Source organism: Bufo gargarizans, chromosome 1 (assembly GCF_014858855.1).
Source record: "Bufo gargarizans isolate SCDJY-AF-19 chromosome 1, ASM1485885v1, whole genome shotgun sequence".
In the NCBI taxonomy this organism is placed as follows: Eukaryota; Metazoa; Chordata; class Amphibia; order Anura; family Bufonidae; genus Bufo; species Bufo gargarizans.
In genome coordinates, this window is record NC_058080.1 from 696147552 (window position 1) to 696163245 (window position 15694).

The 15694-nt window shown below is 48.1% G+C and overlaps 1 protein-coding gene across 1 annotated transcript in view; it reads left to right on the forward strand.

Annotated features, from left to right (window-relative positions):
- Nucleotides 1-14529: 14529 nt before the first annotated feature.
- LOC122924798 (chondroitin sulfate proteoglycan 4-like) overlaps nt 14530-15694 on the forward strand; it is a 41719-nt gene continuing 40554 nt past the window's right edge. The window contains exon 1 of the mRNA XM_044276233.1: nt 14530-14681. Within this exon, the coding sequence (XP_044132168.1) occupies nt 14609-14681 (73 nt within the window). The 5' untranslated portion in view covers nt 14530-14608. The remainder of the gene's footprint in view (nt 14682-15694) is intronic.

Sequence of the window (15694 nt, forward strand, 5' to 3'; positions counted from 1 at the left end):
ACTGTATCTTTATTACCCTGACTCTGCCGTTTACAGAAACACCCAATATGTGGCCGTAAACTACTGTACGGCCACACAGCGGGGCATAGAGTGAAAGGTGCGCCGTTTGGTTTTTGGAGGGCTGATTTTTATGGACTGGTTTATTTACACCATGTCCCATTTGAAGACCCCTGATGCACCCCTAGAGTAGAAACTCCCTAAAAGTGACCCCATCTAAGAAACTACACCCCTCAAGGTATTCAAAACTGATTTTACATTCGTCGTTAACCCTTTAGGTGTTGCGCAAGAGTTATTGGCAAATGGGGATGAAATTGGAAAATTTCATTTTTTTGCCTTATTTTCCATTTTAACCCATGTTTTCTACTAACAAAGCAAGGGTTAACAGCCAAACAAGACTGTATCTTTATTACCCTGACTCTGCCGTTTACAGAAATACCCAATATGTGGCCGTACACTACTGTACGGCCACACAGCGGGGCGTAGAGTGAAAGGTGCGCCGTTTGGTTTTTGGAGGGCTGATTTTTATGGACTGGTTTATTTACACCATGTCCCATTTGAAGACCCCTGATGCACCCCTAGAGTAGAAACTCCCTAAAAGTGACCCCATCTAAGAAACTACACCCCTCAAGGTATTCAAAACTGATTTTACATTCGTCGTTAACCCTTTAGGTGTTGCGCAAGAGTTATTGGCAAATGGGGATGAAATTTGCAAATTTCATTTTTTTGTCTAATTTTCCATTTTAACCCATTTTTTCCACTAACAAATCAAGGGTTAACAGCCAAACAAGACTGTATCTTTATTACCCTGACTCTGCCGTTTACAGAAACACCCAATATGTGGCCGTAAACTACTGTACGGCCACACAGCGGGGCATAGAGTGAAAGGTGCGCCGTTTGGTTTTTGGAGGGCTGATTTTTATGGACTGGTTTATTTACACCATGTCCCATTTGAAGACCCCTGATGCACCCCTAGAGTAGAAACTCCCTAAAAGTGACCCCATCTAAGAAACTACACCCCTCAAGGTATTCAAAACTGATTTTACATTCGTCGTTAACCCTTTAGGTGTTGCGCAAGAGTTATTGGCAAATGGGGATGAAATTGGAAAATTTCATTTTTTTGCCTTATTTTCCATTTTAACCCATGTTTTCTACTAACAAAGCAAGGGTTAACAGCCAAACAAGACTGTATCTTTATTACCCTGACTCTGCCGTTTACAGAAATACCCAATATGTGGCCGTACACTACTGTACGGCCACACAGCGGGGCGTAGAGTGAAAGGTGCGCCGTTTGGTTTTTGGAGGGCTGATTTTTATGGACCGGTTTATTTACACCGTGTCCTGTTTCAACCCCCCTGATGCACCCCTGGAGTCGAAACTCCCTAAAAGTGACCCCATTTTGGAAACTACGGGATAAGGTGGCATTTTTTGGGGGAGTATTTTTAGGGTAAATATAATTTTTGGTTGCTCTATATTACATTTTTGTGAGGTAAGGTTACCAAAAATTGAAATTCTGATATTTCATCTCCATTTGCCATTAACTGTTGAGGAACACCTAAAGGGTTAATAAAGTTTGTATAATCATTTTTGAATACCTTGAGGGGTGTAGTTTCTTAGATGGGGTCAATTTTAGGGAGTTTTTACTCTAGGGGGGCATCAGGGGGGCTTCAAAAGGGATATGGTGTCAATAAAAAAGGCCATCAAAATCGGCCTTCCAGAAACCATGTCGGTCCTTTCCTTTTGCAGCCTCCCTTTTACGGATACAGCAGTTTACGACCACAAATGTGGCGTTTCTGTAAACTGCAGTATCAGGGTAATAAATTTTAACTTTTGTTTGGTTGTTAACCCTTGTTTTCTTACCGGAAAAAACGGACTGAAATGGAAAAGTGCCAAAAATAGCGGTTTTGGCACCGTTTTTTTGTTTTTTTTTTAACCGTGTTAATCTGGGTAGTTAGGTCATGGGATATTGTTATAGAGGAGATTCTTACGGACGCGGCAATATCTAATCTAATAAGGTTTTTGACTATATTATCTTTTTTGATACAACTTTTTTTTTTGGGTATCTCTAAAGTCTAAGTGTAATTTTTTTAATTTTCTTTTAGCCAATTATCTTATGTGGGGGCTCATTTTTTGCGGGATGAGCGGACGGTTTTATTGGCACTATTTTGGGGGCTATATGACTTTTTGATCGCTTGCTATGAAACTTTTTGTTATGTAAGGTGACAAAAAAAAATTTTTTGCACCTATTTTTTTTTTTTTTTTTTACTGTGTTAATCTGGGGGGTTGGGTCATGGGGTATTTTTATAGAGGAGATTCTTACGGACGTGGCGATACCTAATAAGTCAACTTTTTTTTTACAATAATTTAGGTTTTAGACTATATTATCCTTTTTGATTCCCTAAAAAAAAATTTGTATCTCTAAAGTCTAAGAGTCATTTTCAATTTTTTTTTTTATCTGATTATCTTATGTGGGGGCTCATTTTTTGCGGGATGAGATGACGGTTGTATTGGCACTAATTTGGGGGCTATATGACTTTTTGATCGCTTGCTTTTTATTATGTAAGGTGACAAAAAAAAACTTTTTTTGCACCTTTTTTTTTTTTCTGGACCGTGTTAGGCTACTTTCACACTAGCGTTCGGGCGGATCCGTTCAGAACGGATCCGCCCATAATAATGCAGACGGAGGCTCCGTTCAGTACGGATCCGTCTGCATTATTTTAGCAAAAAAAAGCTAAGTGTGAAAATAGCCTAGTACGGATCCGTCCAGACTTTCAATGTAAAGTCAATGGGGGACGGATCCGCTTGAAGATTGAGCCACATTGTGGCATCTTCAAACGGATCCGTCCCCATTGACTTACATTGAAAGTCTGGACGGATCCGTACGGATCCGCACGCCTCCGCACGGCCAGGCGGACACCCGAACGCTGCAAGCAGCGTTCAGCTGTCCGCCTGTCCGTGCGGAGGCGAGCGGAGCGGAGGCTGAACGCCGCCAGACTGATGCAGTCTGAGCGGATCCGCCTCCATTCAGACTGCATCAGGGCTGGACGGCTGCGTTCGGGTCCGCTCGTGAGCTCCTTCAAACGGAGCTCACGAACGGAATACCGAACGCTAGTGTGAAAGCAGCCTTAATCTGGGGGGTTAGGTCATGGGGCATTTTTATAGAGGAGATTATTACAGACGCGGCAATACCTATGTCTACTTTTAATAAATTATTTTAGTTTTTTTGGGTGTCTCAAGTCTGAGAACCATTTTTTTTTTTTATCCCATGTCAGTCCTAAATTGGGATATAAATTTAGTACTCCATGGAAGTGTGATACTCCCTGAAGCAACCGTCAATGCAGAGGCCCGGATGATCGGGGCATGTGTCGCACTGAGTAGTCGTGTCCTTCCGTATCCCCCTCCTGCGACACACTCTGCACTTTTTTTGGGTTCGTCCCTTCTTTCCAGTATGGGGGACCACACCTGGAAAGTGTTGGCCAGGGACGATCCGGGCGCCTACAGTTCCCGAGGTACTCCGGCCTGCTCTTTCCCGGTCCGAAAAGATCAGGGCCTTGAGGACTGCCTCATAGAACTGGAGGAATGTCCCTGTGCTGCCAGCGCTTCGGGATAGTACAAAAGAGTTGTACATGGCAACCTGCACCAAGTAGACCGCAACTTTTTTGTACCATGCCCGGGTTTTGCGCATGGCGTTATATGGCTTGAGGACTTGATCCGAGAGATCAACTCCTCCCATATACCGATTGTAGGCGACGATACAATCGGGCTTGAGGACCGTTGCCGCGGTACCTCGCACAGGGACAGGGGTGATGCCGTTACCATGAATTGTGGACAGCATAAGGACATCCCTCTTGTCCTTATACCTGACCAGCAACAGGTTTCCAGTGGTAAGGGCACGGGTCTCACCCCTGGGGATGGGTACCTGGAGGGGGTGGGCAGGGAGGCCGCGTTGATTTTTCCGCACGGTCCCACAAGCGGACGTGGATCTGGCGGCAAGGGACTGGAACAAGGGGATACTGGTATAAAAGTTATCCACGTACAAGTGGTAACCCTTATCCAGCAGTGGGTACATAAGGTCCCACACGAGTTTCCCGGTAACACCCAGAGTGGGGGGACATTCTGGTGGTTGAATCCGGGAATCTCGCCCCTCGTACACACGAAATTTGTAAGTGTACCCTGAGGTACTCTCACAAATTTTGTATAGCTTCACGCCATACCTCGCCCGCTTGGAAGGCACATACTGGCGGAAAATGAGTCTCCCCTTGAACGCAATGAGAGACTCATCAACCACGACCTCCCTTCCAGGTACATAGGCCTCCATGAATTTGGCCCCAAAGTGATCGATGACCGGCCGTATCTTGTACAGACGGTCATGGGCAGGATCACCTCGGGGTGGACATGCTGCATTATCGGAATAATGCAGACATTTCCTGATGGCCTCAAACCGGGAGCGTGTCATAACCGTACTGTAAAGTGGGGTCTGATATAGGACGTCCCCACTCCAGTACAGCCTGGCACTGGGTTTCTTGACCAGGCCCATATGCAGCACGAGGCCCCAAAATGTCCTCATTTCGGCTGCACTGACCGGCGTCCAGCCACCGGGCCTGGCCAAAAAGGAGCCCGGGTGTTGAGCGACGAACTGTTGGGCGTACAGATTCGTCTGCTCCACCATCAGATTTACCAGTGAGTCACTGAAAAAATGACAAAAAAAGTCATATTCAGTGTAGCCCACTGTGGAAATCTGGATTCCTGATTGGCCTACAAAATCAGGAATCACGGGCTCGTATCGCTCTGGGCTACACCAGACAAGTTCACCGGCAGGGTGCTCCGGTGGATTTAACTGGTGGGCCGGGAAACCAGTACGAGCCCCAGAGCTGCTCGTACTAGTGTGGGCCACAGGGTCCCTAACATGGCGGTCCCCTTGCTCCGCCTGGCGGCGTCTCCGCCGCCTTGGGGGCTCATCATCATCGCTAGATGATGAGGAGGATGCGGATGACAACAGGAATGTGGGGTCATCCTCATCCTCACTGGGACTCTCGGACTCGGAGGCAAGCTGGGCGTATGCCTCCTCGGCCGAGAACGTCCGGCGGGCCATAGGGGAGTGTGTGTCTGCGTGTATATGTGCGTGTGTGTAACTCTTTATTTGGTGTGCGTGTGTGAGGGGGCACGGGTGTTCACGAACTCACCCTAAAACTAACAGAAAAAAATAAATAAAACTAACTAAAAAAAAGGGCAAAAAAGTGAGGAAAAAAAATTCAAAACTGCTGATCAACCGTCCGAAGTTGATCAGCGGTGGGGTGTGCGATGCGCTTACAGTGGCCGGACGCTAAGTGCCGGTCACAGTCAGCGAACTCAAAAAAAAAAAAAAAAAAAAAAAGCACCCCAAAAAAGGTGGGGGGGGGGGGGGGGCAAGTGGCAGGGGGAGGGGGGCAAGTGGCAGCACCCCTGGGGGGTCTAGGGTCACACAGCTGTGCTGTGGACCCCAGACACCCTAACTAGGGTGATGCAATAAAAAGTAAAAAAAAACTAACTTTCCCTTTTTTTTCCCTGCCTATCCCAAACTTTCCCTAGCTGTCCCTATGTACCTGATGGGGTGCTGGGGCACAGATCGGGTCCTGGGGGCACAGATCAGGGGTGCTGGCAGCGATGGTGGACACAAGCAGGCAGCTCCTCTCTCCTCCGGCGCTGGAACACAAAAGGAGGAGGAGAGGGGCGCCTGCCTCTTTTGAATCTGCCGCCGCACCGCCCCCTGACCAATCAGAAAGCGATCCTGAGTGGTGATGTCACCATCACCACTCAGGATCGCTGGATGGTGATTGGTGGAGTGAAATCACACCACCATCACCATCCTGTTCCGGGTTATCGGGTCTTCAGAGACCCGAATAACCCGGAAACGCAGAAAACCGCAGGTCTGAATTGACCTGCGGTTTTTTGCGATCGCATACATGGGGGGGTCACCGGACCCCCCGACGCATTTGCCCCAAGTGCCTGCTCAATGATTTGAGCAGGCACGGGGTTCCGATCGCCGCCGGCCGCGCGGCGGTGATTGAAAATGCACAGGGCGTACATGTACGCCCTGTGTCCTTAAGTACCAGGGCACAAGGGCGTACCTGTACGCCCTGTGTCCTTAAGGGGTTAAAGACACCTGTCCACCCTACAGTCAGTCAGACACCAACTACTACCATGGGCAAGACCAAAGAGCTGTCAAAAGACACCCGAGACAAAATTGTGGACCTCCACAAGGCTGCAAAGGGCTGCGAGGCAATTGCCAAGCAGCTTGGTGAAAATAGATCAACTGTTGGAGCAATTGTTAGAAAATGGAAGTGGCTAAAGACGACTGTCCCGAAACCTGACCGATCTAGAGGAGATCTGTGTGGAGGAGTGGGCCAAAATACCTGTTCCAGTGTGTGCAAACCTGGTCAAGAACTACAGGAAACGTTTGATCTCTGTAATTGCAAACAAAGGCCTCTGTACCAAATATTAACACTGATTTTCTCAGGTGTTCAAATACTTATGATCAGCAGTGCAAGACAAATAAATTCTTTAAAAATCATACAATGTGATTTCCTGAAATATTATATTTTTTATTCTGTCTCTCAGAGTGGGAATGCACCTACAATGTGAATTTCAGACCCCTTCATGATTTTTAAATGGGAGAACTTGCAAAATCGCAGGGTGTTAAAATACTTCTGTTCCTCACTGTATATAAATTTTTATCTACATTAATGTAAATATTAACTGTGTAACAGCATAGGGAGGGAGCAGCCAATGGCAGGCGGGGAAGGGGATGAGCCTCCCTAGCATCATGGGTAAAAGGAAGAAAAATCAAAAGGGCTGATTCGCCATTTTTTTCAGCGCTCCCCCTACCAAAAAAGGATAAAAATTAATTTAAAAAAAATCTGACTTATTAGACATAACTAAAAAAAGTGGGTCAGAATATGGCGATTAAAAGAAAACAAATATTTTTTCCAGTGTTATATTTTTCAGTATTAAAACAGAAGTAAAAATATATACCATATTTTTCAGATTATAAGACGCATGTAGGATTTGGAGGAGGAAAATAAGAAAAAAAAATATATATATATATATATATTCATCAGACCTCAGATCAGACCCCAAAATCAGACTTCCAAGCTCCATCATCCTCAGATCAGATCCCCATCAGCCTCAGACAGCACTGCCACTCACCGCTCCATGGTCACACAGCGTCAAGTCATAGTGCGTGACTATGTGCGCTACGTCCTGACACTGTACGCCATCAGGACACTGTGCAGAGGGGGATCCGGAAGAGCATGGAGGAAAAGTACTGCGCAGCGCTCATTAGCATTTGCACTATATGATGCAGTGCCACTTTTAGTTAAAAAATACAGTAAATGTGGTGTTCCTAGAATCATACTCAGGTCATTTTTAAAACACAGGGAACGCCATGAAAACAAAACCTATCAAACTATGGCGGAATTGAGGGTTTTTTTCTTTTTCCAATTAAATCCCATTTGGAATTTTGTTTCCAGCTTCCCGCTACATCAGATGCAATATTAACTGGTGCCAATAGAAATTACAGCTTGTACTGCAAAAAAACAAGCCTTCATAAGGCTATGTAAATGGAAAAATAAAAAAGTTATGGCCAAAAACAGAAAATTGCAAGGTCCTGAAGGGATTAAAAAGAAAAGACCAGAGACGGAAGAGGAAAAGTCCAACAAGAGGATAAACCAGGCCGAGCCGTTCAATGCTTATATAGTAAGGTTGGTGCCAGGATATAGAAATTTCCTCAGTTCTGCTGAAAATATCAATACAATGACTGGGCAATAGGTCCTATACTACAAAAGCAATCAGTTGTATTAAAGGTCGCCATGTTGTAATAGAATTAAAGGCTTCAGGCTATTACTTTTATTCATCTACAGTATATTTACAGGTATGTACAGCATCCTCAGTGAGACGACACGTTTCCATCACTCCACCATAAATGGACTTTGCCACCAAAACTCCATCCATACCTGGGAACACACTGTCCAATGCCACCTTATTATAAATGCCCAGAAGCATAAAAAAAAAAGTGTCACAAGCAACCAGATTCCAGGTTTCTTTTTCTTTTTTCTCTTGATAGAATAGGATAGAAAAGACCGCAATCTGTGGCGTACCCTGCATCAGATATCTCACTGTCCATCCGTAGGCTCTAGCAGATATTTTCATAAGCCGTTGTTTTAGAAGCTAAAGGGTTAGTGGCGCTTTAAGAGATTTCACGGTGCTGTGTGTTAAAAATTAAGATTCCACCATTCTGAAGATAACATAGCCCTAGAAACATCTACCACATACCAGGGAGATCTGCTTATTCTCTGCATCATCGTATGTTTCGAGGCATTAGAGTAGGAGGAGACGCTGTCTGGGACAAGCTGTGTATATTATGGATTACCCCATATTTGGGATTTAGAGATACAAGAAGGTCTGCAGCTTCTTCAGTTCTGAAAAATGAGCAGAATGGACACATTACAGAGACGAATGCTCAGGACGAGGTATAACACTGGTCAGCAGAAATCAGATCGCTGTTTATGGAGGGAAAGACGGATCTATAGTGTTAGGCTGAGTTCACACGGGCAGGATTTCCGCGCGGGTGCAATGCGGTAGGTGAACGTATTGCACCCGCACTGAATCTGGACCCATTCATTTCTGTGTACATGAGCATTTTTTTTCACGCATCACTTCTGCAATGCTTTAGGCCTCTTTCACACGGGCGTCAGTTTTTTTGTCCGGATAAGAGGCGGGTGCGTTGGGGGAAAATGCGCAATTTTTCCGTGCGAGAGAAGTTCGGGCTTGGGATTGATGTTCTGAAGATTGTATTATTTTCCCTTATAACATGGTTATAAGGGAAAATAATAGCATTCTAAATACAGAATACATAGTATAATAGTGCTGGAGGGGTTAAAAAAAAAAACTCACCTTATCCTCTTGATTGCGTAGTTCCCGGTCTATTCTTTACTAGCTGTGGGCTAAATGACCTGTGGTGACGTCAGATCACATGCTCCAATCACATGCTCCATCACCGTGGTGATGGAGCATGTGATCTGACGTCATCAAAGGTCCTTTACCTGTTTTTAATGCTCACCACAGGTCCTGCTCAACAAAGGATACAGAAGGAGATGCCGGGCTTCGCGATCAAGTGGACTAAGGTGAGTTAAATTATTTTTTTTAACCCCTCCAGCCCTATTGTACTATGCATTCTGTATTCAGAATGCTATTATATTCCCTTATAACCATGTTATAAGGGAAAATAATAATGATCGGGTCTCCATCCCGATCGTTTCCTAGCAACCGTGCGTGAAAATTGCACCGCATCCGCACTTGCTTGCGAATGCTATGCGATTTTAACGCACCCCATTCACTTCTATGGGGCCTGCGTCGCGTGAAAATCGCACAATATAGAGCATGCTGCGATTTTCACTCAACGCACAAGTAATGCGTGAAAATCACCGCTCATGTGCACAGCCCCATAGAAATGAATGGGTCAGGATTCAGTGCGGGTGCAATACGTTCACCGCACACATCGCACCCGCACGGAAAACTCGCCCGTGTGAAAGGGGCCTTAAAATCGCAGCATGCTCTATATTCTGCGTTTGTAATGCAGGACAGGCCCCATAGAAGTGAATGGGGCTGTGTGAAAAACGCATTGCATCCGAAAGCAAGTGCGGGTGCGATGCGTTTTTCACTGATGGTTGCTAAGAGATTTTGTTTGTAAACCTTTCTTTTTCTATCACGCGCGTGAAAAGCGCATCAAAACGCATTGCACCCGCGAGGAAAAAACTGAACAACTAAACGCAATTGCAGACAAAACTGACTGAACTTGCTTGCAAAATAGTGCGAGTTTCACTGAACGCATCCTGAGCCAATCCGTCACGCCCGTGTGAACCCAGCCTTAATGTCTTCTCTGGTGGTTTTGATATAATGTATGGCGGTATAACTATGTACCGGTATGTTATCTATAGAAGAAGACGGGTGGGGGTTACATACTGTACATTTAGGCGTCTTACACCGCCATAATAGGGTCACTATAGATTTTGAGTTGGACATACTACAGCTGATCCCAAAAGGGACAAAAGTTCGGCATATCAGATATTGTATATTACGGTATACAGCTAGCCTTCCCTGGATGCATTGCTTCTGGAGAAAATATCCTTGTAATATACAGTAGCTCTGCATGGAGCACCATATAGCGGCACATCGAGTACCATTGGCTCCGTAGCATGAAGTAGCAGAGACTCTGTCCAAAGATACACCTACAGTATATACAGTGCCTTGAAAAAGTATTCAGACCCCTTGAACTTTTTTACATTACACCCACAAACTTAAATGTATTTTATTGGGATATTAGCAAGTTTGTGTGAAGTAAAAAGAAAACGATACATGGTTTTCAAAATCTTTAATAAATAAAAATCCAATAAGTGTGTCGTGCATTTGTATTCAGCCCCCTGTACTCTGACACCCCTAAATAAAATCCAGCGTGACCAATTGCCTTCGGAAGTCACCTTATTAGTAAAGAGAGTCCACCTGTGTGTAATGTATTCTCCGTATAGCTGCAGCTGTTCTGTGAAGGCCTCAGAGGTTTGTTAGAGAACATTAGTGATCAAACAGCGTCATGAAAACCAGTGATGGTCAGTTCGCTGTGTTCGCCAGCGAACACATGTGGGCTGCCATCTTTGGTAAGGTAGACTCACCTGTCCGGCGATGCACAGGTAAGCCATTACCTGTGCCGTGAGCCGGTCTGAAATCAAATGCGGTCACCGGGAGCAGGCAGTTCCGAGAACAGCCGCCGGGGACCTTCATCGGGCTGTTCTCGGAACTGCCTGCTCCCGTTGACTGCATTTGATTTCAGACCGGCTCCCGGCACAGGTAAGGGCTTACCTGTGCATCGCCGGACGGGTGAGTCTACCTTACTAAAGATGGCAGCCGACGTGTTCGCTGGCGAACACTGCGAACTGACTATCACTGATGAAAACCAAGGCAAAATCCCAAAAAACAAACACAAATAATACTGGTGGGCAAAAAAACTGAACATAAAATAAACAACTTAAAAAACCACATGTGATTATTCAGTTGTTTTTATAGGACCCCAAAAAGCAAAAGGTCCAAATGCACGTGTGATGAGCTTTTCCTATAGAGAAAAAAAATGCCAAAAGCTACAGCTGCCCCTCTAATGAGTGAACGTTCCTCACTGCAGCTGCCCCATTAATGAGTGAAGCCCCTCACTGCTGCTGCTCCTCTAATGCATGAGCGCCCCCCACTGCAGCTGCCCTTCTAATGAGTGAACGCCCCTCACTGCGGCTGCCCCTCAAGTGAGTGAACACCCCTCACTGAGGCTGCCCCTCTAATGAGTGAACACCCCTCACTGAGGCTGCCCCTCTAATGAGTGAACGCCCCTCACTGCGGCTGCCCCACTAATGAGTGAACACCCCTAACTGCGGCTGCCCCTCTAATGAGTGAACACCCCTCACTGAGGCTGCCCCTCTAATGAGTGAACGCCCCTCACTGCGGCTGCCCCTCTAATGAGTGAACATCCCTAACTGCGGCTACCCTCTAATGAGCGAGCGCCCCTCACTGCGGCTGCCCCATTAATGAGTGAAGCCCCTCAATGCTGCTGCTCCTCTTATGCATGAGCGCCCCTCACTGCGGCTGCCCCTCTAATGAGTGAACACCCCTAACTGCGGCTTCCCTCTAATGAGCTAGCGCCCCTCACTGTGGCTGCCCCTCTAATGAGTGAACACCCCTAACTGTGGCTGCCCCTCTAATGAGTTAACACCCCTCACTGCGGATGCCCCTCTAATGAGTGAACGCCCCTCACTGCGGCTGCCCCTCTAATGAGTGAACACCCCTAACTGCGGCTGCCCTCTAATGAGCGAGCGCCCCTCACTGTGGCTGCCCTCTAATGAGCGAGCGCCCCTTACTGTGGCTGCCTCTCTAATGAGTGAACACCCCTAACTGTGGCTGCCCCTCTAATGAGCGAGCGCCCCTCACTGTGGCTGCCCCTATAATATGTGAACGCCCTTCACTGTGGCTGCCCCTCTAATGAGTAAACACCCCTAACTGCGGCTGCCCTCTAATGAGCGAGCGCCCCTCACTGTGGCTGCCCTCTAATTAGCGAGCGCCCCTCACTGTGGCTGCCCTCTAATGAGCGAGCGTCCCTCACTGTGGCTGCCCCTATAATATGTGAACGCCCTTCACTGTGGCTGCCCCTCTAATGAGTAAACACCCCTAACTGCGGCTCCCCTCTAATGAGCGAGCGCCCCTAACTGCGGCTGCCCTCTAATGAGCGAGCGTCCCTCACTGTGGCTGCCCTCTAATGAGCGAGCGTCCCTCACTGTGGCTGCCCCTCTAATATGTGAACGCCCTTCACTGTGGCTACCCCTCTAATGCGTGAACGCCCCTCACTGTGGCTGCCCCTCTAATGAGAGATCTAAATAACGCCACCTAATTAACAAAAACACCAGGAGCAGAAAATCTGTGTGTGTCCTGCGATTCACACTTCCATAGACCTTCTGTTATATCTGAAGCTGGAGTTTCTACCGCAAAATATGCAGCAAAAATCACCACTACAAAGCTACGAGTGAACGCCTGTCACTACAGCTGCCCCTCTAATGAGTGAACACCCCTCACTACTTAAGTAACCCCAACTTAGGGTACTTTCACACAAGCGTTGTGAGGATCCAGCAGGCATTTCCGTTGCCAGAACTGCCTGCCGGATCCGGAAATACGTATGCAAATGGATATCTTCTTTTTCCGGATCTGTTAGACTTATTCATTGAAATACCGGATCCGTCTTTCCGGTATCATCCGGAATAACGGATCCAGTAATTTTTTTCAAAGCTAGAAAGAGCTGCGCATGTGCAGACCAGAAAACCGGATCCGGCAAAGCGGCAATTTCCGGCATTAATACATTTCCGGCTGGAAAAAATACCGTACAAGCAACAGATTGCTTTCCATTCAGACTGCATTAGGACAGAATGGAAGTGGTTTTTCCCGGTATTGAGACGGTTTACCAGATTTCAATACCAGAAAAGAATAACGCTGGTGTGAAAGTAGCCTTATGTACATAGTTAATACGGTTGAAAAAAGACATAAGTCCATCAAGTTCAACCAAGGGAGGGGTGGGGGCGTGAATCCCAGAAGGAAATCAGACCCAAATTTATACACGTTTGTGTCTGCCCTCTAATGAGTGAACGCCCCTCCATGCGGCTGCCCCTCTAATGAGTGAACACCCCCCATTGCGGCTGCCCCTCTAATAAGTGAACACCCCTCACTGCGGCTGCCCCTCTAATAAGTGAACACCCCTCACTGCGGCTGCTCCTCTAATGAGTGAACGCCCTTCACTGTGGCTAGACCTCTAAGGAGTGAACGGCCCCACCTGCGGCTGCCCCTCTAATGAGTGAACGACCCTCACGGCAGCTGCCCATTAATGAGTGAATGCCCCTCACTGTGGCTGCCCCTCTAATAAGGGAACAACCCTCACTGCAGCTCCCCCTCTAATGAGTGAACGTCCCTAACGGCAGCTGCCCCTCTAATGAGTGAACGCCCTTCACTGCTGCTGCCCCTCTAATGAGTGAAAGCCCCTCACGGCGGCTGCCCCTCTAATGAGTGAACACCCTTCACTGCTGCTGCCCCTCTAATGAGTGAAAGCCCCTCACTGCTGCTGCCCCTCTAATGAGTGAATGCCCCTCGCTGCGGCTGCCCCTCTAATGAGTGAAAGCCCCTCACTGCGGCTGCCCCTCTAATGAGTGAGCGCCCCTCACGGCGGCTGCCCCTCTAATGAGTGAGCGCCCCTCACGGCGGCTGCCCCTCTAATGAGTCAACGCCTCTCACTGCGGCTGCCCCTCTAATGAGTGAATGCCCCTCGCTGCGGCTGCCCCTCTAATGAGTGAAAGCCCCTCACTGCGGCTGCCCCTCTAATGAGTGAATGCCCCTCACTGCAGCTGCCCCATTAATGAGTGAAGCCCCTCAATGCTGCTGCTCCTCTAATGAGTGAAAGCCCCTCGCTGTGGCTGCCCCTCTAATGAGTGAAAGCCCCTCGCTGTGGCTGCCCCTCTAATGAGTCAACGCTCCTCACTGCTGCTGCCCCTCTAATGAGTGAATGCCCCTCGCTGCTGCTGCCCCTCCATATGTACTGCTGCCACCTGCACATATGACATTGATTCCATGGGAGCCCACCAATGCTGAGGACAGAGAGGGCTTGATGCTTTTTATAAAACAGCGCCGCCCCCTACTGTGGGTTGAATTGTGAACTGCAGTCTAGTCCCGGGTGTTTAGTGTGTCAGTGCAGCCCCTTCATTGTTGGTAGGGGTCCTAGGCCCCTCTGAACAGGGTTACCATTTGCACTTGTATGTATCAGGACATGTTGGGAGTCGTAGTCCCCTCCCCAGCTGGCTGCAGACCTGTCCCCTCCTACCTGAGGGAATACTACCCCCCTGCGCCCCCTCCTCGCCGCACTCTCTGCTGCTCGCTGCTCGGTCCCCGTCCCCTCCCGGTTCCTGACGTCAGGCCGCCGCCGTGCGTGCTCCAGCAGAGGGGCTCCCAGGGCGCTGAAGTTCGGGAACTCGGGTCAGAGTGGAGTCCATGACCCCCCGCAGGAAGAATGAGCGTCCCCCGGGCTGTGCTCGTCCTGGGAGCCGTGCTGTGCTGCAGCTCCTGTGCCCGCCCCGCACCAGGTAAGAGGCGGCTGTGCCCGCGACCCCTGGCACTGAGCCCACCATTGTGCGGACGCAGCTCCCCCAGGCAGTGAGGGGTTAACTCCGCTAAAGCTGAGGGGTTTCCCGGTTTTATGCAGAGAAGGGTTAATGATTACACACACTGCTGGTGTCAGTGCTGCACCGCTATCAAGATCTCTGCTTGCTGCCCCAACTGGAACCCTGCTTCTCATGTATTTATAATGCTGTATGTGACTACTGTGCCAATTAATCACCCGTGTGGTTCTACCCTTAAAGTGGGCGCAAGGTTCTGATAAGAAATTGGTTAAATGTGACACCTGCGCCAGTCGCGCCATTGTTTTGGTTGCCTTTTACCATTTCCTTCGTTATTTATATCATGGGGTTAAAATTTATACAACGTTATTAGGGTTTATCTATCCGATTAGTGGGGTACTACTGATCCCTGAGAACGATGCCCCATACCCGGTGGAGCCCCCTGAAATGGACGGAGCGGCCGGTGGAAAAAGCACATCGCTGCTCCATTGATTTCTATGGGAGCGCCGGTGATCGTTACATTTCAGGGGGGGCTCCGCGGGGTATGGGGTCCCACCAGTCTGATGGATAGAGGATAACTTTCCATACCCCTTTAATACTCCTTTTTTTACAGTTGACGACACAGTCTAGGCCAGGGGCAGGCAACTTCTGTCACCCCAGCTGTTGTGAAACTACAACTCCCAGCATGCATACTTGCTCTGCTGTTCTCAGAACTCCTATGGAGCATGCTGAGAATTGTAGTTTCACTTCAGCTGGAGGCTGCTGACCCCTGGTCTGTAATGAGAGCTAAATAGTGTACAGGGCAGCAGGGTGGCTCAGTGGTTAGCACTGGTGTCCTGGGTTCGAATCCCCTCATGGGCAGACCTACGAAGGGAAGGCTGCTTACCCCGCACCTTCACTCCCAGGATGTCAACTTCGGTTTTCATGCCGCTGCAGCATGCTGCCCTTTTATCATAGCAAATGATCACGTGACGGAAGGG